Consider the following 27,491-nt stretch of genomic DNA (forward strand, 5'->3'; position numbering starts at 1 on the left):
CAACGTTTACTGTTTGATTTTTAATTTGTAAGCTGTAGAATAGATATTCAGAGATATACGCGCGAGATGCCCTCGAAAATGCGGTTTTATATTTAATTTGTTTTTGTTGCTATAATACGCAACATGCCTATATGTTAAAATGTTATATATGTATACGTTATATACCTACAATATAATATATTATTTAGTATACAATCGCGATTGATAATATTCGATCACGATAAATTGGTACCTACGTTTTTGCCATATGTACAAATATAATATTAAGTGTTATATTAATATTCCACGCGAAAAATCTATAAATACTACCTTTTACCTAATTGTATATTGCTGGTAGATAATGTATTCATGGAATAGCTAAAAAAATGCTTCGATGTCATAAATGTGTCAGTAAAAATATCGGTTATTATTTTTTTGTTATTTTAATGACGGTTATTTTTTTTAATAAAATATTAAATTATCGCTAAAATATTACTCCGTATTTGGTGTGCGATCGTTCTTTATTATTTATTATTAGGTATATACATCGAATTGGTGTACTCTGGGGCACAATTTCAATTTATTTTGAAAGTGTGTCAAATTTTAGTCTGACTAATTTTCACGGGCTACTTCAAAAATGTTTTACATTCACATCGCCAAACAAAAAGTCTGAAAAGCCCTATATAATAGCGTTGATAAAAGGTTCACTTCATGAATACTATAATATTCTATGATCATACTATGAATTATATTTAAACAATAATCGTTTTGAAAGTTAACAATATTCAGATACTAATGAACCTAATAATGATTAACAATTAGGTAAATAGCACTCGTTATCTCAAATTTTTAATCTCATATTCGAATTTCTTTAAAACTTTGATCGTTATATAAAATAAAATTTAAAACGAGTATAGAGTTATTCAGTTCTAACTTATAAGTATATTTTAAAGTTTAGACGAGCTTATAATGGAGTAGTAAAGGGATAACCCACAAAATGTCGACCCTCAACTCGCCGCTAATCCAAACTTTAAAGAATATTATAAGTTATAATTTATAACGCCTGAATTGACCTTACTAATTAAGTATTAACTGCACGCTCGAAAATCAATTTTTATAGATACAAATTCTCAGTAAAATGTTCTGCTTCATTTAATAGGAAAGTAAAATGGTATGTTGTCATTCAAATACGTAAAAAAGTAAAAAGTATAACGAAAAATAATTGTAAAAATGAATACTTTTTTTAAATATTACCTATACTATTACCTATACCTACCATTAAAATATTATTAATACAATGTTTCAAAACAATTTTTCGAGATAACGAGTGTTTACTGTCAAAAGAATCACGCCCTGCGGTAGGCATAACAACAATTAAATATAAGGCTAAGATTCAATTTTGTCACAGGCCACCAAGGTAGTTCTAAAAACTAAAAACGCCCCCGCGGGTGGGCACTGTATAGTTTAGTTACTCATTACTCATCAGTCATCACCGAATAAGACGATAAAAAATTAATAACAATTGAGACTTATACGCGGTCTGGTCAACAGGATATAGAAAAACATTTTTGAGCAAGGACCTATGTCATATAATACTACCTAACCTACGCACATGCAGCTTGCGTATAGTGTTTCCAACCACGCATAATGTGTTCAACACGAGTTTTCAAATACGGTCTGATCCATGTCTATATAGTGGTGACGCTATTAATTTATTTTTAACGTGTATCGTAGGTGAATGAGTGATCCTCCCGAGATTAGATTCACTATAGACTATATAGGTACACCGTACACGTAATATATATTTGTATTATATTTGTATTATTTTAGTATATACAATATACCTAATATTATGCTAGACACAAAGACGTATAGACAACCTCTTCGGTGTATCGACCTTATAATTATTGCTATTCATATTAAACAGTAAACACTATAACCACGAAAACGAAGCCGGATAAAATACAAAGTTGGTGGATTATTGTACTTAAGCCTTAAGGTGGTCTTATACATGGTCATTTCCTGATAGTACTTATGGGACAATAAACCATAAATAAATATATACCTATACACGCACTCACATATATAAGTGTACACCAGACACCTATTATATATTTAAACAGTATTAAACTTACGCTCGTTAAAACTTATATGAATATACATGCAATACTTACACAAGTCGGCTGTAATAATGTATAGACAAATTTATTTTACACCAATTTATTTTATCGCTGTATGGTGAATATAAATCCTATATAATTATAATTTTTGAAGAAAAAAAATTGGCTGTACAATTTATTAAGTTAAATACTATATTTTTTATGGATATTTTCTTACATTCGTATTACATCATATTATTATTTTAATTACTTTATGCATTCATTAAATTTACCTATTGTATTACCTATTATATACACTTTATAAATTGTAAATACTTTTAATAAAATAAAATAAAATATGTATTTTCATTTAGGTAATTCTATGTTTCTGACATCAATGGGTTTAAAATGTATCTATCCATAAGCTATGTTGTATCATGCATATTGCATAATATATAAAAAATATTATAATTAAAACTATTAACTAGGTTAAGTAAACAATCATATGTAACAGGTAAAATACCAAAACAAAATAAATCAAATCATACAATACTCAATAAGCTAAGTAACAACATAGAAGAACAATAGTTATGCATTCCACCAAATTAGGATAAGATAACAATTATGTATAATAAAATAACAATTGGTAAAATTTTAAGCATAGTCAGTAAGTATAAGTATAATGTAACTAGGTTAAACTTAATTTGGATACTACCAATAGTGCTTCGATTGTAAAATTGATACTTAAGGAATATGTGATTAGACAGAAATAGGGTCAGTGAGTGGTGATTGTGTGATTCGATTATCACTGACCACCAGTCACCAGTGTTAGAGCCAGGTGTTGATCGTGATACTCGATCGCCACTGGACGTCAAAGTTTTAATAAAAGTGCTTATTATAATTAAAAGGTTCGTTTATTTGTTTACGTCTGTGATCGGCGCGTATACGAGTATACAACAGCTAATTCTCTTTAATCTTATAATATGCGTATTGTGCCTCAAGGTACAGGTTGTATATTTTCTAAATACAATTTTTGGCTTAGATCCTGAACCTTAAGTATATTTTTGTTGAGTATGATAATATTATTATCATTTTACAGAAAAAATTTAGATGTAGCATAAATAAATGTAATGTGTATATAATATAAATTATGTGCCTATTCAAACATTAAATTATTAACCAATATTTTATTATCTATAATCGTTTAAACTTAAAAGCATTTAAGTTATAAGATTAGGTACGTAACATTTCTAGGGATATTTTCCCGGCTGCACGACACCGTTCTTATAATTGTCGAGCATTTGGTATTTAATTCAAGTCAAAAAGCTAAAGAATTACTACGCACCTATATAAACATACTATATTATTCACAATAATAGAACGATTTGTATTTGATAAAACTAAATTGCATAGGTTAATTTATAATTATACAGGTATTAGTAAGCCTATAACGATATAGGAAAACTGGCCGGATGACAAACATGCCAAGTACGAGACGTGTCGGCGGTATCCCCTAGGGGGGGGGGGGGGCTCGGCCCTATTAGCGAAATATCGTTGTACAAAACGGCGAAAAAAAAACTTTATAGTTTATAATACTGACGTCACGCTCGGCGATGCGGCAACACAACACGTTTTCGTCTCGCCCGGTAACAGTTGCCAAATTGCCTTGAACGAAGGTCTTTCTGGAGAAAGACTTTTCGGAGCCCGACTTTAATGAATGTTTGTGTGTTTGTGTGTGCGTTTATAATAATATTATGCAGTATGCACGGCACACACACACGCAACACCCGCGCTCACAGGTCTGAGAGTGCATTAGCCTTGTTCGTGTCGGTCAGTCTGGCGATTCTCGATTAAACAGTTTAAAACGTTTTGTTTTTTCTATGTAAATAGTCATATAAGTATAACCCGGCGGTCTAATTATTCGCTGAAAAATACGTAAGTATATCTACGATCTAGAACTCTGATTTATATAGTTTCCTGTTCCACAAACTAAGGTTAATACTATATTATAATAGAGAGTAACTATTACGCGGTTCGTTTCGTTTTAAGACCAATTTACATAATTGAATGCGAATTCATATTTATGTCTATAATATAAAAAAATTACGTCATTATCGTTAAAACCTGCATAAGCGCAATAGTGAGTGGGGCTTTTAATCTTTGAACTCTTATAATATCGCTTCAAAATGAATAAATAACGAATTTGATTTTAAAAAAAACAAAAAAACATTTTTCATCAGTTATACTAGAATATCGATCGATGTATTATAATTTATAAATTATAATATATTATACCCTCGAAAGGATTAATTTATACCATATAGTGATATTATAAGTATAATTAGTACCTAATAAATCTTTAAAAAAAACGTATCATCGCACTTTTTATCAGCATGGCGTTGTTGATAGTGTTTTACTGCAGATTTACTTAAAGGTACTGATAATACTGTAAATGGTGACCTTTTACCATAGTATAAGATCTAACCATATGGTTACAAATAGGAATATTTGTTTACAAGTGCGTGGTATGTCACGATATAGTCACGGTATAGACTTAACTACATCATAAGACATGGTACCTAAGACATTTTATAATTTGTACTTGTTTATTGTTCTGCTATGTGTATTATGTAGTCAAGTTGTATATTTATCTATTTCATCGTGAATAACTCAATAATAACTAGCCCTATTCACTCAAAATTAAAAGTATGTACCGACCTATAATATACATATACCTTTTAAAAAACTTATAGTAAATTACAATACACCTGACTTATTATTGCAGTGTTCGGATTAGATAAGTATTTTTTTATCAAGATAAATATAATGCAACTCAAATGTATCTAGATAGACATAAAAGATAACTTAACTCATATTTATCTAGATAAAGATAAAGATAAATACTTTTTTATCTAGATAAAAAAAGATACAATTATTTTTTAAATGGTTTTAAATTTAGGTATATTTTAGTTGGGCATTAGGAACATAATAATAATAATGATACACATAAAAATAATTACATTATTTATAAACCATAAACTTATTGTTTGAGAATCTGTATAAATATTTAAAAATGCGTTTGTACAATTTCGCGGTTTTTATCAATAAAAAATGTATTTAGATGAATTTATTTAGATTCGTAAAAAAATCATCGAAGATGAATGTTTACATACCTTGTAACTATTTATCTAGATAAAATATAAGATGAAAAAATTATTATCTAGATAAGTCCGAACACTGCTTATTTGTTAAGGAAAATTTAGATAAATATTTTATAGGACTATAATTGTTGCGCTACTAATTACAACATTTACTGGTCCGAGCTCAAACAGTCAAATGAAACTATGCATTTCATTGTTTTCAACAAGCATAATAGTAGGTAAATACTATACAATATATGACTAACGACGACGATGTTTATTTGTCGCTCACGAAAATTCTTTATCTATAAGAAATTGATTAGGACTTTTTGGTGTGGCTACATGAACTTATGTGCCAGTAGGTACTAGCTCACCACTAATCAGTATTATTTTATAATATTATTGTTACTTATACTGACAGTTTACCTGCATGACATTATCGATTAGCTACCAGTGAACGGAACTAAAAAAAGTATCTACCTATTACCTATATACCCACGCCGCGCCCCAGTAAGTTATTTATTTTCTAAGTGCCTAGAAGCACTTGTGTAATATAGGTATTACACTTGATAAATCTAAACCTATCCTAAACACCGCCACGCCACTGCACCGCGGTCACCGATACCGTGGCACTGTATATTGACAAGTGCGTATCACACTCGACCGAGATAATATAATGTAAATTATATTTATATTTTCGAAACGACGGCAGCTGTCACCGTAGTTGTGTGCCCGCGTGAAGCACGCAATGATAGGTATTGTTAAGACGTTCTGTCGTTTAAGTGTAAAAAAACGTATAACATAGATTGAACAATACCACACGACACATAATATACATATTTACAGGTACACAGAGACACTCGATCGTCGTCTGTAAAACGCATCGCACACGCCCCGTGCAACAAGTGTGTACAAATTAGTTTCGTGGCGATTCACGATACCGTTGGAAATGTGCCAAGAATAATACCATATCGTATTACAATATAAAATATATTATCGCATCATCATAGTATCCTTAAGTCGCGGACCTTAAGGATTACGATTTATAACGTAATATTATTCCGTGTGGAGTAATGAGTAATGTGTATATCTATACTATTTGTTTCGCCCATTCCCAGATGAGATTCGCGGATTTGCCGGTGATTAATTTTATTTGCGCACCAGGAACCATATTATTTTGAAATCAACATCGAAACATGTTTCGACTACTATGATTCTAATTATTATTATTATTACAACCCACTGGTTACAGCTATAGACTATATTATTATAGTAGCTAGAATAACTATACAACTGGACGCGTCGATAAAACGTAATTATATCGCAACGTCCTGCACATATTATTACTTGCTAGGTACCTACTGGCTACTGCTGAAACTGTTGGTAATTATTATTTATTGCATTTTAATAAATTACCCATATTATAGTATAATAATAATAGTATAGTCTATAGACGTGTATGCATATCCGTTGCAGATGTTGCACATCATAATATCATCTGATAACGTAACGCTTATAATATACCTAACCTACCACAATATTATAATAATATCTTGTTAATTAATGTTAATATTGCACATACGGGTTGTACTGTTGCAGTTATACTTTAATTCTGTTTTATATAATAGGGGTGTATTATTTTATACGTTATGGTACTCGTAAATTAGTTGTTTTATTATAAGTGTATATTATTGTAGATAGGTACCAAGCTAAAATGAAAAGTATAAATTCCATCTGAAACCAATATAGGTACCTAATATAATATATGGACATGAGGTGAACTGTAAAATAATCAGGAAAAAAATACAAAATATTTAAACAATACATCCATCTATACGACTATACTTATAACTAGTTAGTTAGTAGTTATATATTTAATAATAAGTCATAAACCAAGGAAGAGAAACGTATTTTAGGTTCGTAAAAGTGTGTACAATTTATATTGTTATCGTTATTACTTATTCCGATATCTCATTGTGCGCCAACAGTGTATCAGTGTACTACCGACAGTGTACACCTAACGCAGTGAAGCAATATATCTTTCAAAACAAATTATATTCAATTGTTGTAGGAAAACTTGGCCTATAAGAAATAAAAAATAAAATAGCATGACAAAACTTGATCAGTTTTATATACCATATTATACCTTGGAAATAATATAAACCGATAAGTATACGTCGCGTCGATGCAAACTGTGCATTGAATTTATACCTACCTGGCTGGTAATAATTATAACTTTTTGTTTATTAAACGATACGAACTTTATTCAAAAACAAGAAAACAAATATTTTAATATAAAAATGTTACGTGTTATTTATATAATAATCATATCTTTATTTTAAAGCATAGATAGCTGAGAGATATTTCTGATTTCACAATCAACACTAATAATTAGGTATATAGTATAGGTACAGTCGGCATATTCCAATATAGATATCATAGATACAATATAAAAGTATATAATATCAACTGCCCTGAACGAGTTTTGCGTATAAATCAAATACCTAACTATAATATATAAGTAGGTATAGGAAATATTTTGTTTGGTTGCGAGATTTTACTTATTAAAATATTATCATGATTCATGAATAATCAGTGGTGTATTGGTACGGGTACGCGGGTATACGCCGTATACCCATCAGAAGATTTTCGATTTTCGGCGTATACCCAATGTAAAATCTTATTTTACGGGTATACGCTTCCAAAATAACCAGAAAACCAAATAAGATTTAAAATTTATTTAATATTTCATATAGGAAAAAAACGTTATTCGTATTAATGAATTTATGTATTAATGAATTATTTATCAATTGAAGTAGGTATTGAATATAAGTTATATAACAATATGCGTTGTGTTTAATGTATTTTAAGACTTTAAGTTCAATTTAGTAAACCCAATATTGAATTCAAAAAATCTTTGTGGAAAATTCTATAGATTGTACCTATAATAATAATGTTATTATAATTTTAATTTTTTTGACATTCGAGTTGATTTTGTTTTATTTTCTATTGTTACATTATACAAAAATTAATAAAATAATGTTAAAAACTATGTACTAATTGAACTGCAATAACGTTATATAATATATACGATGATATAATTTAATCGTTTAGGTTACAAACATATTTTATTGGTGCGTATACCCATAAATATATTTACCAATACACCACTGTGAATAATGGCTATATCGATCACTATTCGAGCTGAATGATCATAATGTGTTTTAAAATGAAATATTTCGTTCCAATATATTGACAAAAAAAAATAACTTATCATATGTTATACGCGTGGTATTCAAATTTCAAAGTTGATGACATTATCAGAGTGTCAACAAAAAATAATTATACCACACGGCCAACGGATTATTGCAGGCGATAAGATATTTAAATTTATAAATACTTTTAAATTTATTCGATACAATATCGGTAATAATAACTGTTATTTCTTATTATAGCACGACCAAACGACCAATACGAATATGATTAATAATATATATTTTGCTCGGAGTGTCTAATAGGAACCCTGCCACTATCTTGCGTTTGCCTACCGACTACAGCCTATACAGTTAATGTAAATTATTATGAATACAAAACTGTTCTACAATAATGTTTGTCACAAATGTATGATTAACAATAGTGTTGGTGAATAATATTCACATTCAATCATCAGGAATCCATATAACGCATATACTGCAATGTTTAAATAATTTTATCTGTTCGAAAACTTTTATCACGCTGGTAGCTTTGGTGTGCTTCCGAAAAGGATTTGCAAACAATAACATTGCATATAATATATGAAAGTACCCACTACCCAGAAAATTTTGTTAGTACACTTCCTTTTTATAAAAATCTGTTTTTTAATTAAAATATACCCTCAAGTCAATTTAATATTTCGAAAAAGGTATTATGGAGTTGAGTTATTATTATGAAACAAAATGAGAATACTCGAATTTCAGAGATATGATTAAGCTTTAAAACAAAATTATATTATATAATATATCATATTATTTTATACAATTATGATGAAAGTAGGTAGATAGGTTCATAATATAATATTGAAAAATATCTAACGCTGAACGACGATCTATGGAAGCAATGAATTTGAATTTTTCAGTGTTAAAAATATTTTAAATATTTGTTAAAAGACAAAGATATTATAGGACCAAAGTAACTCTATTAGCTAATCTTGGAGGTTTTATAATGCTCATGGCTCGTGCAGAACAATAGACACGTCTACCTGTGTGTTGTGTGGGTATGTATGCGGGCACGTCCATGCAAATATTCGAATATTAATATTATAAGCATAGGTCATCGAACGAATTTACCAGAGCATTGAACATTATAACAATAAATATTATCAAGCTATTCACGTTTACGTACCCCCCTGGCCCCTAATGGTAATTGTGTAAAAATTATTGGTATATTTCTACTATTATCTCCTTTTTTTGTTGCAATTTTTCATATGGAAACTTATGTAGTTAAATACACTGAAAACGATGGTGAAGTCAGAATTTGGCGCTTGGGCATAGTTTCGAAGTTACGACACTTCAAAGTTAGTATAGGTATAACGAGTAGGGAAAATTATAAGACTCTACGCCGTATAACACGGCGGTTACGTTGTGACCAACTTGAGGTAGTGTTGCATACCAAGTCGAGAGATATTTTTGAGTTTTTGTCCGAGCGAGTGGCAACGCGGGCATCACTGACGCCCCCCCCCCCCCCCCCAAAGGGGTGTCCCGTAAAATAGAAAGTTCTTATAAATTAATAATTACGCACCTAGCTATAACTTATAAGTACCAATAGATCAGTAGTAATTAGTAAGTCATGCTTATATGTACCTAGTCACTAATATTATTAGCAATAATGCGTGATAATTTCCATAATATATAAGATATCGTAGATACTAGATATAAAACTCAGTGGGTATATATAATAAAACAACGACGAGAAACTATAATGTAATATGTAATAACCGCGCACCGGTTAACGAAATTATCCTGTCTTATAGAGCATTTAGATTATTTTTAATTTGAAGGTTACTTCGATGGTAATATTCATTTCTGGTCATTACTATCATTACATACACGATACACCGCCTGCAGTATACAATACCTAATATTATATATTTTGTTAAGTACAATGGATGGTTGATGGTGAATTGAGATATCCTAAAGCCCCCCTCCACCGCTAACCGACTGTTAAAAGTTTTCCAAAAATAAATGCCATTAGACGACTTTAATCAACAATGTCGGATGCCACCGGCAGCAACGCGTTACGTAATATTGTTATAATAATTAAAAATCGTGTTTCGTTATCATAACAGGGTCCGAGATATTAACCAGGGGGTGACTCACATGATATGAAGTGATCGTTGCCTGCCTACTTACTTGAACACTAAAATACAGAGACACGCTATTGAATATTTCGTGTTCATTTCAAAGTTAAATTCACAGGCACAAATATTACGGTATGTATACTTACTACTTATATAGGTTATTGACGCATAATTTGTTTTTGTCGTCAGAGAAATGATTGGGAAATATCGACGTAACGAACGACTTAATTGAAATCTATGGTCATCTACACAGGCTATAATCAGGTCTATGGAGCTCAACTACTTGAGTTGTATTCAGATTTGTCGAAAACCACATAGAATTCAATTTAATTAATCATAATGAAACTGTGTTTATGACTATTATTTATATAGCTACCCGAGTAAAATAAATTACTTGGTGTATATTATATTTAAGTAATTTATTTTACTTGGGTAGCTATATAAATAATAGTCATAAACACAGTTTTCAAATTTAAAACGATAATAACACAAACCCGTTTTGAACAACTCAAAACGAAATTGTTTCTTAGTTATTACGAGGTCACAAAAAGCACCAAAAAAAGTCTGCAATAAGTATCAAGAAATCAAGTTTTTTTACCAATCCGGACATTACATAAATTATTTAAATTGAGCATTTTCAAGTATACTATTAAATTACAACCTTTCTACGATTATTTAATTGATCTAGTTGCACAATAAAAGGTTTATATTCGATATTATAACGTTAAAAATATAAAAGCAAGTAATTTGTGAATTGCTGTTTGAAAACAATTTTTCAACGCGATTTAAATCTAAAAGATTAAAACTATTAGTTTAAAATAAAATCTTTGATTTTACAACTCAAGATATGACGGGCGTCTGTAAATAACTATAAAATTAATTTTACATGAAAGCCAAAACTGCAACATTTAAGCGTTCTTACAAGTTACAATGCGGAATACTCGCGTTGACAATCGGTTTTTCTAGTAACCTTACTTTTTATTCAATCAATGTAAAATGACAGAAAACGTTCAGTTTTATAGACGTGGTTTGAAACTGATTTAAAATCTTTGACCTTTGATATTACCAAATTATACAGGTATTTATTTAATATGCTCGAAACCAAAAGATACTGTGGTAAAACTTCCTTATAACGGACCCCCTTTTTACGGAAATATCCTTTCAGCGAAAATTAATAACAGCTATTTATATAACATATATTCCATATATTTTAGACTCCCTACAACGGAAATGTTCATAACTTCAATGACACTCCAGTCAAGAATCAAAATGTTCTATTTTTAATTTTTTAGATCTCTATTAAATAACAGATTTGTAAATTGTATTGATTTGTCAGTTTATCATATTTTAGTTCTGGACAAATCTTTAAATAATGGTCCTACGATGTTTGTGAGCATTGCAAAATCAGTGGCGAACTCTGGATTTTTTTTTGGGTGGGCGGGGGCTAAATAAAATTATTTTTTAATAGTTATAGTATTTATTTTTAAATATGTACAGAAATCCGAAAGTACGCTTGTACATAATCTTATAGTTAGATAGTTGATAATTTTTTATATCATAATTTAAAGTCAATACCTGATAAGGTTAATGATAAAATTACCAAAATGTTAATCATTTATTTTTGTGTAGGGGGGGAGGGTGTCTTAAGCCCATTAGCCTCCCCCCTTGTGCAAACTCAACATAATATATTATGTACCCATCTATAGTAAGAAAGTGGATTTTCGGAAAAAAATCGATTTAGCACTTTTCGGTCTCGTGTCCACGTTACGTCCTAACAATATTATAATATCATATATCTACTCACGTCGTCTTCGTCGTCGCGTACGCTGTTCATCCAGAAGCACATAGCCATGCATATAAGAACTGCACCCGAAGCGACCAGGCCGACTCCTATGTACCGGACAGCCGGCACTGGTTTCGTGTGGTGGTCGGCCAGCCCGAGCCAGTTGAACAGGGCGCCGATGCACACCAGCGTCATGCCAAACCGGTACGGCCGTTGCGATTCTTCCGGCACGATCAGCGCCATTTCCGGGTGTATGGTGGTCTCGGCGATGTTGGCGACGCTCGCGCAGCGGTTGCCTGTTGTCGTCGTGCCAGTTGTTTCCAGTAAATTATAATAATATTTTAATATTATTCCGTCGACTACCGCACCAGCGGCACTTGTTGCTCCGACTGCGACTGCTGAAACAATAATACGACAACGCGGATGCAGTGAGTCTGACTACGCTGAGCTAACATATCGATTTGCACATTTTCAAAAACAGTATATCTTAGTTTAATGATTCCTACGCATATATTTTTATATTATGTAATATTTTGTACAGGTATACAGTTTTTGGTTGACAGAACGCGTTTTTTACGTGGTTTTCGTCCAAAACCTATGAATTAATTATTATTAATTCTATACAATACCATAATATACCTACATAAAAAAAAACATGGTGAAAAATATATACCACGTCAAGTCGATACCTGTTTAATGTGTTTACGCATAAATATAACATTATATAGTATTAATTAAATATGTATAATACGGTATTATGTAGATTTTTAAAGAATAACTAACAATTCATAATCAATATATTACAATAGTGCCTTTATTTAAATTTTACTCTCCTATTAAGTATATTATGTGGTTGATCGATTGTTTTAATAAAAAAATTAGATTTAATGAGTATATTGTGTATCGAAAAACGATTTTTGTATTATTATTTATTTTAATAATATTATATAGGTACAGGTGCTTAATTTTTTCTCAAATACATTATTAAATTATTCGCTAATCGCCGCACTGAAAAGAACTGTATATTCTATACGAGTACCTTGCATGTAAGTATTACAATGATGAGCATTGTGTTAGGTTCATAATTTCGGCGTTCGTTAAAAAAAAAAACGGTTTTAATAGAAGTTGAACGGTTCATGAAAACAGTAAGTACCTACCTACCTACGTGAAAACATAAGGTGAATGAACCAAATTTTTTTTTTATAAAAAAAGTAATTTCTTCTTTTTTGATTTGCTTTCCTTTTGTCAATCGTCACTGATATACCTACAGCAACAGTCGTTTGCTGTAGCCTGCAGACACCTATACAAGTATACAACATCACGGTTCACTAAACGCATAGCGCTTCACGCACTATTAGTATCACTTCCTAACAATATACACAGAACAAAACCACAGTGAATAGAGTACCTATTATTTAAAACTCATTCCACGAATATAATATTATTATAATAATATTCAGTGATATTTTTCGCCAGCAAAAACTAACGACTGCTATCAGTTCATAATATTTATATAATAATTTACTAATTAGTATCGTAAATTGAAATTTCACGTTTTATGATATAGCAGCGGTAAATATAAACGATAATACAGTAATTAAATAGGTATATATACTATTGAGTACCCATACAGAATAGATATGCGTTATATCTATCCATACTTTAATAGTTTAATTGCTTTAAACACTACATATACCTTTCCATATAAGTACCTACCTACATAATATGGGTACAAGGCGAATCGCTCAACAATTTATATGGCTAATATTTTATGCTGGATCATTGCGTGGTAAACTCTTTTATTTACTACCCCACTACGAAATAATGAACTGCAAACGTATAAAATGAAACACTTTTTACACGGAGCAAGGCGTAGTAATGTTTGTACCTACATAAATGCACAACAATACAATACAATAATGCTGATATGAGGTTGAATGACTATTAGTGTTAATGCAATAGTACTGTACTTATATACCTATCACATAATATTATGATAAATATATTATTATAATATACGTACTCAAAAAACGATTCTGAGCCAACATCGCGGTTTACACAAAATTGGTTGAAATTGATATAAAAATGTACAAATGTGGATAAGGGACACGAGATGAAAGTTGATAAGCTTTTTTAGTGTTAGTAGTAACAAATTACATATCTTTTTAAATAAATAATGAAAATAAATAAATCATAAAGATAATTCATAAATCATAATAAATAATAATATATAATAATATATGGTTAACAAATATAATATGAAACCTACTTAATATTGTCCACAATACACAATATTAGTTTTGTATAATTTGTTATTTATTGATATTTACAATTTGTTAACAATATAAATATGTAGATAATACTACCGTAATGTAAATTTATGTATTACTAATGGCCAAGCATTTGAAGCAAAATAAAGATAAATTAAAAAAAAAAAAATGTAGGTATAATAAATTACGAAATGCGAAAAGTAGAAGCTAAAATATTATATTTGCATAATGAGTTGACACGTACTTGAAATACCAATAGACCATAGAATTGTTATTAACTATAATAAAATATTGATGTAATAAAAGTGTATAATATTCCAAATTCTCTGTAGAAAGTTTTACATTAAACTATTGTTATAAAATAAAATTTAATTTTTTAGAAAATAACGTTATAATAATGAAGCTGAGACTTTAACACATTTTTTTTGTTGCTGTATAGACATTAGACACTGTCGTTAAGACACTATTAAGTGTAAATAGCCTTTAAGAACAATGAATTATAATGCATTGACTATAGTTACGTTTACTTTAACATTACAATATACATATTATTATGCTATTTAATTAAAATTGGTTCATTCCTCTCATTCGTATACAACGTTTTTATCTAACCCGTCTACAGTTGTGACTGATACCAAGTTTTAATTCATGGGTTATAAGTGGGATATTTCTTAATCTCTTATTGTATTATCAGATGTTTTCTTCTAATAAAGGTTAATAGTTTTTACCGACACCTTGACTTTGTTTAAACGTCAACTACCTAGTTTATTTACATGTAGGTACCGTATGTACGTACAATACTTTGATATGATACACCCAGTAACAAACAATACAATTAGTACGTAAACAAGATATTATATCAATACAATAATATAACAATAACAGTACGTAAAAAGTAATAATAAGTACGTCGTTCATGAATAAATTATTATATAAGTTTACATTTTGTTGTAGGTAAATGCAAATAAAAGAACTCATAGGTACGTCATATAGTATTATTCAAATTTTAATTGTTAATTTGTTATAATTACTATGCGTGTAAACTGATATGTACACGTCATAATATAAACGAATGTATGCATATATAGATATACCTATATATTATTTGTATAAGAAAATTAAATAAGAATGCGTAGGTAATTAATATTATCTATTTATAAATTACGTACTCATTTAAAACACATTCTAATTAAAACTTCAAATAAATTAAATTCATAAATAATATTTTATGTATAACCTAACCTATTAATTTAATATTACGATATTAGAACACTATTATATAATAACAAATATGATCGGTTCGAGAACATCAAATTTACATAATAATATTTAGGTTGCCCTAAATTAATGATTTTTCATATTTGAAATACTATTTTAAGTACACTATACTAGTTTTTACTATAGTTAACTTCAACTTTCAACTTTGTTCAAAATTTGATTTTGATATTATATCGGAACCTCCGAAGATTATCATACTTAGAACATAGAAAGTTAAAAATGTATACATCATTTAAACTAAACATCAAATGATTACGTTAAAAAAGATTATTTTTTCAATAATGTAGTTTTGTTGACTTTAAATTATGTACAACAAATATTTTTAAAAGTTAACAGTTTTCGAAATAAAGAAAGTCTCACGTTGAAAAAATCACTTTGTAAAGTTACTATTAGTTACGTACCTGTTTGTAATACAATTTATAAAATGTACATTTATAATTAGTGGTAAATAAATTAGATTTCTATATTCTTCTCAAACCAAAAGTTTACGCACAGTACATACCTATAAGTTATTTAATATTATTATATAATTTATATTTACATAAAATATATTTAAATAGACTAAGTTAATTTAACACTTAATAACTTTATATGAGCAAAGACCTATTATAATTTATATTCCAAAAAAAAGTTATGACACTCGCTTTGATTTAGAAATGTTATCTATTTAAAAAACACAGATACGAGAGGATTTTTGCAGCATTAATATTATTCCGTACAACATTATATACCTAGGTACATAATATTTGGAATCGTAAATTTTTTTTATAGTTCAAAATTTGATTCACCTATTTTGTTATAAAATATAATAACTTCTTTAACATAACTAAAACAATTTATAATCTATTTGTATGTATTAGGTAGTACACTATATTAAAGTTTTCACATAAATACATAATATAATTTTTATGGTATTATAACATTATATGTGTTATCTTGACAGTTATTTTCTAAAAAAATACTATAGGTAAATTCATAATTTATATAATACTTTTATACGTCTAATATCAGTACATTGCCTTTTTGAATAACTAATTTATTATTAGTAGGATGTATAGTAATTTAAATTTGATTTCATGTATTAGGTACAAGGTAATCCTAAAACAATATAATTGTATGATATTCAGCGAAAATCCGGCACTCTTAATGTGATCCGGAAATATGGGATTCACCATTATTACTAAACAAATCTATTTACCTATACCACCTATATAATTTAATTTATAAACTTTATTTTGGTATGTTAATAAAAAAGTAATTATTTAATTTAAGTTTTGAGTGCTTATTATGGTGTAAAAATGTACAAGCTCGTAATGGTTATTTAAATTCAAATAGTACCTAAGAGACATTTAATAATATGTTTTTATAATTTATAAAATAGTTAAAGTAAATATAAATTCTTAAACATTAATACATTTATGAATCAACTGAATTAAGAAGGAAGTGTTGTTTGATAATTGATAAATATCTATAACAATATAAATAAAACATTATTGTATACTTTTCATTATCAACTAAAGATCTAATGAGTCAAATGTAACACAGATAAGTATTCGATAAATTATGACACTTCAGTGTTTTTGTTAAGACAATTGCTACACCCAAAAAATATGGTGCAAACAGAATATATATAGAGACTATCAGAGAGATCATTCGTCTCGCACTGCTATATCCAAACGCATGGCAGTGTCGTTTTATTATTATTTGTTTATTGAGAATATAAGCTTCGGCAGCTGAGCTAAAATAATTTTTTTCGTAGGGATAAATTACAAGTTAATAATTACGTTCTATGAATACATATTTCATTGACTCTGGAACGCCACAAGTAGGATATATTATTTTTATATTTTTTTCTTATTCTTTATTTATTAAGTACCTACTAGGGGAAGAAATTTGTGCGGCTTATGATATTCTGAGTCGATTTATAACTACTTCGTCCTTTCTGTTGTACGATGGCAGTTAAATCAAATGTGTGTAGTATTTCTGATTACTCTTAATTTATCACACCTTGATACCCATTTTCTTTTTAATTTGTTTTAAATGTGTTTATTTGATTAAATATCGTACTTACTTTCGCAAAGTTTTTTGGCTTATCTTTACAAAGCCGATCCACTCTTTCATTTTCTGGAATACCACAATTATTATAATGCCCTACTGCCCTAGTATAATACTATAATGGTATCCATACTATTAGTTTGGTTTTCTATTATGCTCCCCCATTAGGGTGCACCCCATACTCCATGGTCCCATATACATAAGTATGCATGGTTACGCTTGCAATGGGTACCTGTATATGTGCAGAACGGTAGATACCCAAGTCTTTGATCTCGATCGCAATAATTTTATCTTGTACACATAAGTAAAAGATTGTGTTTTTATTAATTACATGTTGTACGTATTCACTATGCAGTATACATATTCTAATATTTCCGTACTGAAATCTATTTATGTACATTGATGTTAGCCTCCGATAACTTTTAAAAAATATTCGTATGCAACTCAAATTTGCATGTTTGTATCTTAACAAAACATTATTGTCGGTAATCAAAACATTAAAATATGTACATTAAAAGCAAACAAAAAGAACTAGGTACTAGCTACTATCAATGAAATTTAATGAAAATTAAATTAATTTGTATTTCTAGTTAACAGTCTTTTTTTTAATAAAATTAATAAATCTTATTGGTTGGTACTTCATGGTAAATATTAATTAGTTCAATTTTTTAGAAATGACTCCAAATGCGAAATCATGTTATGTGTATATATTTTCATCAAATGTAAACAATAAAATAACATAACAAGTGTTAAAAACTTTAATTTATTAACTACGTAATAGGTACTTATTCATGTTAATAAGCATATGATTTGTGTACATAATATATAAGTGATTAATCTAAAACATTAAAATATATTTTACTGTTTTGTGTATAATTAGGTAGATGTATTTGATTAAATTGTGTCTTACGTATCATATAGTATAAAAACAAAAGTTAGACATGGCAAATAAACTCTTATTAGAGTATTAAGTACCTATATACTTATACAAGTAGAAATTATAAGATACAATTACTAAAAAAAAAGTTTTATATAAAACTAGGAAGGTGTGTTTTTTGAAAACTGCCTTGACCTTGCCAAGACATACTATCATCTAAAGTCTAAATGACAATGAAGGCTAATAAACTTTTTTTTATAAAAATAAAACATGTGAGTATCTAGATTTCTTATGAAAAAAATCAGTAGGTAATAAAAGTTTAATATATTATACCTCATCATTAAATTTAATTAATCATACAATATTCATCAAAAGTAAAATAATAATATAAATGTTAAGTTAAATTGAACTCTACGTTGCATATTTTTTTAACTTAACGCAAATAATTATAATATTATAACAATAATTGTGGTATCAACTGTTAGTGTTCTTTAACGAGATTTAGTCAATGTTATATTAAAGCACTTATACCCATGGTACCACGTCTTGTACTAAGCGTCAATATAAGAAAATAAAATTACGGGGATTTAAATTAACCTATTCATATTATCTGCAGGCGTTTAATACGCATTACGCACAATCGACCGGATAAGATAATTCATTTTTAAGTAGTACCAATAGAATAATATGTAATTAGAACAGGGTATTTTATGGTGATGAGCACTTCATGGATGTATATGTATTATACCTATAACCTATAGAAAACAAATAAAATAAAGCAGTCGTAGTCATATGGATATTCTTTTATTAATAAATAGTCTAACAAAATAATATTAAAAATGCAAATATTTAGATGTTTTTTGAACATGGTTATCTCATTAGGTAATTTTTTTAAAATGTATACTTGTAGTTCTCGAAAACATTTTTTAAAAGTTACATGAATGAAACTATTATTAGAAATTGTATTTAACTAGCTTTTTTTATATACAAATCAAAGAAAGTAGTGACAATGACCTAGATCAACAGGATTTATTTATAAATGTTAAGTTTTAAATTATATTCAAACCGGTTGATAAGGAAAAAATGTTTTTTCTTTGATCAATATTTTATAGTTATAAATTATAATTGTTTAAAATAATAGAAATATATCTGTACTTATATTATTTTTAATTGGGTATTTTATTATTATTATCCTTACTTTTTAACACATAAAGTTTCATAACACAAAAACTGCTCGTTTGACATTCAATTTAGAAGCATTAACATTTAAAAAAAAATATGCACTCAATAATCTAAAATTAAAAAATTATGTTCTCAATGAAAAAAAATATATGTTAGCATGGCCAAAGGGCGGATTTCATTTGAGCGAATAACCAAAAATTTCTTATCGTTTGGGTTAATCGATACTTATCATTTGGGCGAAATTTACATATGGGCCCCTAATATATCGAATACATCGTTTTGGCGATCTTATGCATATACAGAATGTAACAGAACGATCTAACGAAAAAAAATTGATGCTTGTTAAACGTATGACAAAAATTGTAAACATTTTATGGATAATAAATAATATTTAAAAAACATACTTATGTCAGGAAATTCCCCCAAAAATATATTGAAAAAAGTTATTATGTTTTAAATTAGTTTACTCCAAAAAATATTGATATTTAAAAACATTCTAAAAAATAAACTACTTAACTTGGATAAATGTTTTAACCATGAAAATTGTTCTTATAATCAGATTAAAAAATTGGCTATTTTGAAATATTTTTAATTTTAAATTTCAAGAAATAAAAATGAAAACAATTTTAAAATATTGATTATAACAAAAGTTATTACATTAGTCAGTTCTTTCTGTTACAGCCTGTATATAATTTAGGAAAATCTTATATGGACATCTAACAATATGTCCAATACATTTTCCTTTCCGTTTTTAGAGACTTAGTTTTGAGCACTTCAAAATGATTATTACCTATCGGTAGAAACGATCAATGTAGTGCATACCTAGTCAATATTATAAAAGTTGTTATTCCTGTATTCAGATCAAGACATGCTATATGGTATCTACAGTGGCGTACGCAGGAATTTTCAATGGGGGGGGGGGGGGCTTGAAAATTAGTCACAATTTTATTTTTATTTTGTGTGGTCTAATAATTTCAGACGTTTATTTGAGGTATTTTAAAATGTTTGTAACTTCTCAACTTTTCTGGTAGAAAATGTATTGAAATTGTTTGGTAACCAGCTTGGTTGTACTATCCTCACCTGGATTGAATTTGATTAATTAAAATTTTTTTTTCTGTAAATGTCAATAAAAAATTATTTATCCGGTCAAAAAGCTTAAAAATGTAATACGTAAGTTTTTATTATAGCTAAAATATTAACGATACATAGGCATCATGGTTATTTTTTATAAGCATTTAAAGTTTAAATTTCGTCAAAACCACAGTTAATTTGTAGTTGAAAACTTATAAAATATTAAATTTGTATAAGCTGAGACTAGAAAATGGTCTTTCATACAAGTAGTTCATATTTTTACCGAAAAATTACATATAACTTTAGGAGAATTGGTATGCAAATCCATTTTTTTTTCAAAAACGAATTCAGTCTGGTAAGACGTATATGAAATTTACGTCTTGCTTACTATAGTTGACAATTGAAACTTGATAAATATAAATGTTTTTAGAGTAATTATAATACGGGCAATGAGGGGGGTTTCAGCCCGTTAGCCCCCCCTGCAGACCCCCTGGGTATCTATATAAAACAAACATAAATATAAATGTACTCAAATGATTGCTTAATACATCACCCAGATGATAATATTACATGCTTTACTACCGTCTTACAAGTGCGTGACATAGCAAGTTTACGCTCAGCAGATAACGTTTAGCTCCATTAGCTTAAAAATTAGAGTGAATCGACTTTTTATGAAATTTGATGGTATTATATACCTACGAATAACTTACTAAAACATTGATCTATCGTAGAGAACAACATACGCACACAGATAATGTTCTTACCATCAAGTTTCATAAAATGTCGATTCACTCTAATTTTTAAACTAATGGAGCTAACGTTATCTGCTGAGCGTAAATTTCTTATGTTACGCACTTGTAAGACGAAGGCAACAAATGTCTGTGTGGCGTCCTCTTAAAAGATACAAAAATTATATGTACTCGTGCTAGCTGGATTACCAAGTATATCAAATTAGTATACAACTATATATTTATGCTCATCTGATTTACATAATTAAACTATTGCTGAATTCAATATTTAGCTTACGATAACCTTTAAAGCAGTTATTGATGATAATTAATTAATATTGACATACAATTTGGCGCATTGTCCATTATAAAGATGCATAGAAAAAATTCAACATAAAAACTAAATATTGACCTTGCAACAACTTAGAACAGTCTTTAGCCTCACAATGTATACATTTACTTTCATTATACAACTCTTTGTTTAGGATATTAAATGAACAGTTACTTTGACATCCGGATGGGTTCAAGTTTAATCTTAATGCGACCATTACACTTAATTTTTAGTACCTACAGGAACTAACCATATAAATGGTGATGTGATTGAGTGATTCATAAACCGTTATGCGTCATAATTAAGATTTTAAGAATATATAATTTGAAGTTTGTCAGAATTTGTCATTATCTTGTGACTGATGAATCACTGTTTTTTTATACAACTCATGGGTGAATTTTATTCTTTAACATGTTACGTTTGTAGGACAACAATTAATTTAAAAAAAATTCATAGTATTATCTATAATATAATATAATAAATAAATAATATATAGGTATAGGTAATATAATATAAATCTTTAAAAATATATATTATACAGCTAGTGTACTCAAGTTTTTAAATGGAAAGTCCAAACAAGTCATTTTATGTTTAGTTAATTCAATTAATACAACTAATCGATTATTATCCATCAGGTTTAATAAATTACCACAATTATATAAAATATAAATTTATATTTTATGTCTTTATACTTTATAATGCATTGAAAAATTAGCATTTTGATGGTTTATGAATCAAACTATATATTTTATACGATAATTTCCAAGTTTACTATTTGTTTCTGTACCTAAGTAAAACGAATCAACAATAAATCTTATTATAATATATTTATATGCCCTCGTTGTTCATTATATATATTTTATTCGAAATACTACCGAAGTATAGGGGTAATATTAACTTTATTTTTCATATTATGTTATGTGTTGGATTTTTCAGTTATATACAATACATACAATGTGGTAGAAAAATATAAATAAATCATGAAGTCTGTATAGGTATCTATCTGGTACACCTCTACATTTTTACTTGTAATGTCTAACATATAGTACCGTTTGACATTGAGTATAGATTGTAGGTACAATCAATATAGATATATCTAATGATACTGTGTGTAAATATTGTATTAATATTATTTTACTAATAATTTGTAGTTTATATCTACTATTTATTTGATTTTAAATAATTTACAGCAGCTATTATTGTTAAGCAGATGATTTTTTTTGTTGAATATTATGCATTTAAATCAACATCCGTAGTTTGGATGAGTAGTTCCTTATTAAGTTATTTATAAACGAAGTACTTAATGTAAGAATAACAATCCTTAATAATGGTTTTAAATCAAACATAAAATAGATAAAATATTTAGCCTAGTATTAGTACTGTAATAAATAATCGGACAATATTATTTAAATTATAAAATTTTAATATTCATTATTAGTTGATATCATTTTAAAATCATTATTTATTTATCCACCAAATCTGTAAACCTTTTATCATGGACTTTAATCCTAATATAGTAGGCACACGAAGTTTAATAGTTCAAAAATAGTAAGTTGTTCAAAATTCGATATCTGTAGATTAGTTTAAAAAAATCATCTGTTTAACAATAATTTGCAACTAAATAATGTAATCCTCATTTGAAAAATGAAAGTTTGTATCACCACTGGACAGTCCTTAAATGGCACAAAATACGTAAGGACCTATTTAAAAATATATTCTATAGCTAAACTTAAAATATCCAAATATCAGAATGTGAATAAATTGATTATGAAAAAAATATGTGGTGAGCTTGCCTGTTAAATCACTCTGTAAATAGTATTTCTGTCGATTTCTTTCTATTATTATAAATAAATTCATATGAATTTCTACTATTCTGATGTGTGAAGGTGAACTTTTATAGTTATATCATATTCGTATGAATAAATAATACAGCTTTGGTTTTTTAGCCTTAAGGATTCAGGAAAATTCGTTCAATATCATGATATAGGGCATTAGAAGATATTAATTGAATCTATTACGACCCTCATAAAATATTCGAATAAATCAACCTTGTTTCTAATTTACCTGGTACCTACGCATATGACAAGTAATGATAAATAAATGATTGTAAAAAAGGCATAATCGGTATCCAACGGCGACGGCCCAGTATACATATTAAAGTGACCTTGGTGTTTTGTTATCAAAATTTGTGAAAAAAAGTGTGCAAGTAATGAATGAACGTACATAATACTACATGTATATGACAAATGACAATTCAAAATATGTATGTGTAGGCATAGACATATTGTACACTGCAGTAAGTATATATAATCATTAATATTTTATTTTATTTCTATACTCGAATGTAAAACGTGTTTATTAATAACAACTAAGACTAACTCCACATTTTTGTATTATTACATTAAAAAAAATATATATATATATATTAAGTTCATAAAAATGTAGGTAGTACAAGTTAATAATAATTCATACAATGTTACTATAAAAAAGTTCTTATACAATATAATAAATTAACTTTTTAATAAATATAAATTATAATCAATCACATTATTACATATTTACATGCACATATACGTACAAACATCAAACAAATGTAGTTATACTACCTCCTTATTATATTTCAGTTTTAAAAAAAATAAAAAGTTTAAGATTATTAAATATATATATATATCTATTGGGAAATACTAATGGTGCTGTAGAAATTCGCTTTGAGATATGTACAACTTAAAGAACTTTCTATTTATTTGTTTAATTTATTTGAAGCCAAATTACTGAAAAATTCGATAAAAGAATACTTCTTTGTATGTATCATTAATAATGAATCGTAATATTAATAGCCCATTATTTTTTTAGTATATTTGGATTTGGATTCTGAGTGGAATGAGGACTGTATTTGTATGCGAAACTTTTTTTGAGTAGGAGTATCTAAAAAGTTTTGATAAAGTTCTACGGGAAAAATATTGTGTTGTAATATTACAGATAGTTAAGTACAAAATATAATCATCAATAACGATAATATTTTTTTATACAACGTTATTAATAATATCTAATAAAATAAATACCTATTTAAAAAAATTTTCTTTTTAAATTTAAATGTATAGGCATCCTCTACATAGATTCAAAAAATGTGTGTATAAATATATAATACCAAAGATTTATTTTGTTTTATAAAATTAAAAATGATGACGGTTTTGTACATTTTTAAAAAAAAATATTTGCAACAAAGTTATTTAAAAATTAAAATACTAAAATTAAATAAATATTGAAATAAAAGTTTTATTATTAAACTCATACAATTGTAATGGTTATTCCACGTAGTATGCATTAGTTACGTTCTCCAAACATAATACCTGATTATCTATATTGGAATTCCAAGGTTAACACATTTAGATCTATAAAACATATGTACCTACAATTAGGATTATTTCTGGGATTATTAAACTTCCTGTAAGTTATTTTAAATGTAAATTGAGGCTGGTTTAATATAAATTTCAATATTTACATTCTTAAATTTTAGTCTTTATAAAGAAAAATTAATTAAAATTAATGTTGGCTTAAGACACCTTAACGATTTTTTAAAGATAATATATTATAATATAGTCTCCCAAAATAATATAAAAACAGGGATGGGCAACTCATGCTACTAGAGGGCCAATTTTGAATATGCAAAAATCTAGCGGGCCAGAGAACAGAAAGCAAAAAAAAACCTAATGTTAACCCTAATTTATATCCCTATAAATAATATAATATTATTTACATTTTATAGTTAAATACTAGATAAGAATTTATATCTACGTTTTATGGTACACATTATATCGATTTTAATAATTTTATTAAATATAATAAAATAAAAACAAATACAGAAAAATCTCAACATTTTATATTTTTATAAACTAAATTGAAATGTGACACGGGCCAGTGGAAAATGGTACGTGGGCCGCCAGTTGCCCATCCATGGTCTAAAGCAACGGCGTTACTCCTATGTCGGAACTTTTTACCGACAAAACCGATTTTGAGTAAAATTTCCCATTTTTCCTTAATTTGTTTGTTGTTTTTCCCGGCGCTTTCGAAAAGTATTGGGAATTTTAAATTTTGACCTGCCGGATGCACCAATACTAGATTCATTATTCCATCGAAGAGGATACTCAAGTTGAAAATCGAAGCATTATTTCTACTACTTATCGCGTACTCAGAAACAAATAAAAAAATAAAAAAACACACATCATTGTAAAATCAATACATTCATCGCTCAAAATCTACAATTTAAGATACATTTTATATATAGTTCTGTGGAATTATTTATCTAAACTAAATCGACGCACGAATAATTAGGTATTGAGAATGTTGGTATAGTGTAAGTAATTTTGAAAACTTTTTTCAAAGTCAAAACCTAACCTAACTATATTGATTATATGCGTATTATGTTTCCGTGCGTTGCGAATTTCGTAACTGGATATAATACCAATAGGCAATAATACGGTTTTAATTTTATAAAAAAATATATCGTTTATAGATAATTTTAGTGTATACTATAGAGTATAGAGTATACAGAATATTTTAGAGCTGATATATTGATGTAATATATGCATAATTTATTATACAAATACATTGTTGAGATAATGTTTGTATTGTTAACATAATAGGTACGTAATTAATAATTTTATATTATTTAATTTATCTACTTTATTGTAATATTATACCACAATTCATTACTAATTTATTATAAATTGTGATACGATTGGTATTATATTGGTTTTAAACTATTTTATAGTAATGTAATTTTAAACATTCTAAATTTAATCGGATAGTTAAACACTAATTATTAATTAGAATTAATTTTATATTTATATTATATTAGGTACGTATGTATATATAAAGATTATAATTTATTATACATACATTTAATTTCCTTGGGTAATTCCGTAATAATTGTGTAAAGTATAATACGCAGTTTATACAAACATACTCTTTATAGTCATGTGTATAACTTAATACTTTGTAGCTTAAAGTTTTAATTTTTAACATTTTGAGCATGTTAAATCTAATGTTTAGTAATATTAAGCTTTGCAGAAGCAGAAGGTATAGTGTACCTACTATACATAGGTACATAATAACAAATATTTAGAACCAAAAATGTCAAAAAAAACACCTATGTTAATTATTACTTTGTTACCGTTTCTTTTGTTAGCTTATTCAAATAACAAATTAATGCTAACTTATCTTAGAACTAGATATTCAACTGTTATGTGTATACAATACACATTATAATATATAGGTCTTTTTAAGTGTTTACTATGTTTCTGTTTTCTAAAATAGTGTTTTAAAGATATAAAATGTATTTAACCTGTATTGAAATGGATATC

General features: G+C 27.7%; 1 protein-coding gene across 4 annotated transcripts in view; it reads right to left on the reverse strand.

Annotated features, from left to right (window-relative positions):
- The window catches only part of LOC132950245 (uncharacterized), a 37,954-nt gene that overhangs the window by 5,301 nt on the left and 5,162 nt on the right, over positions 1-27,491 (reverse strand). Inside the window, exons 1-2 of one of the 4 annotated variants that reach the window (XM_061021577.1) lie at positions 14,851-15,222; positions 12,358-12,734 (exon numbers count right to left, since the gene is read on the reverse strand). In XM_061021577.1, coding sequence (XP_060877560.1) covers positions 12,358-12,579 — 222 coding nt within the window. In that variant the 5' untranslated portion in view covers positions 12,580-12,734; positions 14,851-15,222. Of the gene's footprint in view, positions 1-12,357; positions 12,735-14,359; positions 14,473-14,850; positions 15,223-27,491 lie in introns of those variants that run through there. The other 3 variants (XM_061021575.1, XM_061021578.1, XM_061021576.1) reach the window with 3 other exon arrangements.

Source organism: Metopolophium dirhodum, chromosome 8 (genome assembly GCF_019925205.1).
Source record: "Metopolophium dirhodum isolate CAU chromosome 8, ASM1992520v1, whole genome shotgun sequence".
In the NCBI taxonomy this organism is placed as follows: Eukaryota; Metazoa; Arthropoda; class Insecta; order Hemiptera; family Aphididae; genus Metopolophium; species Metopolophium dirhodum.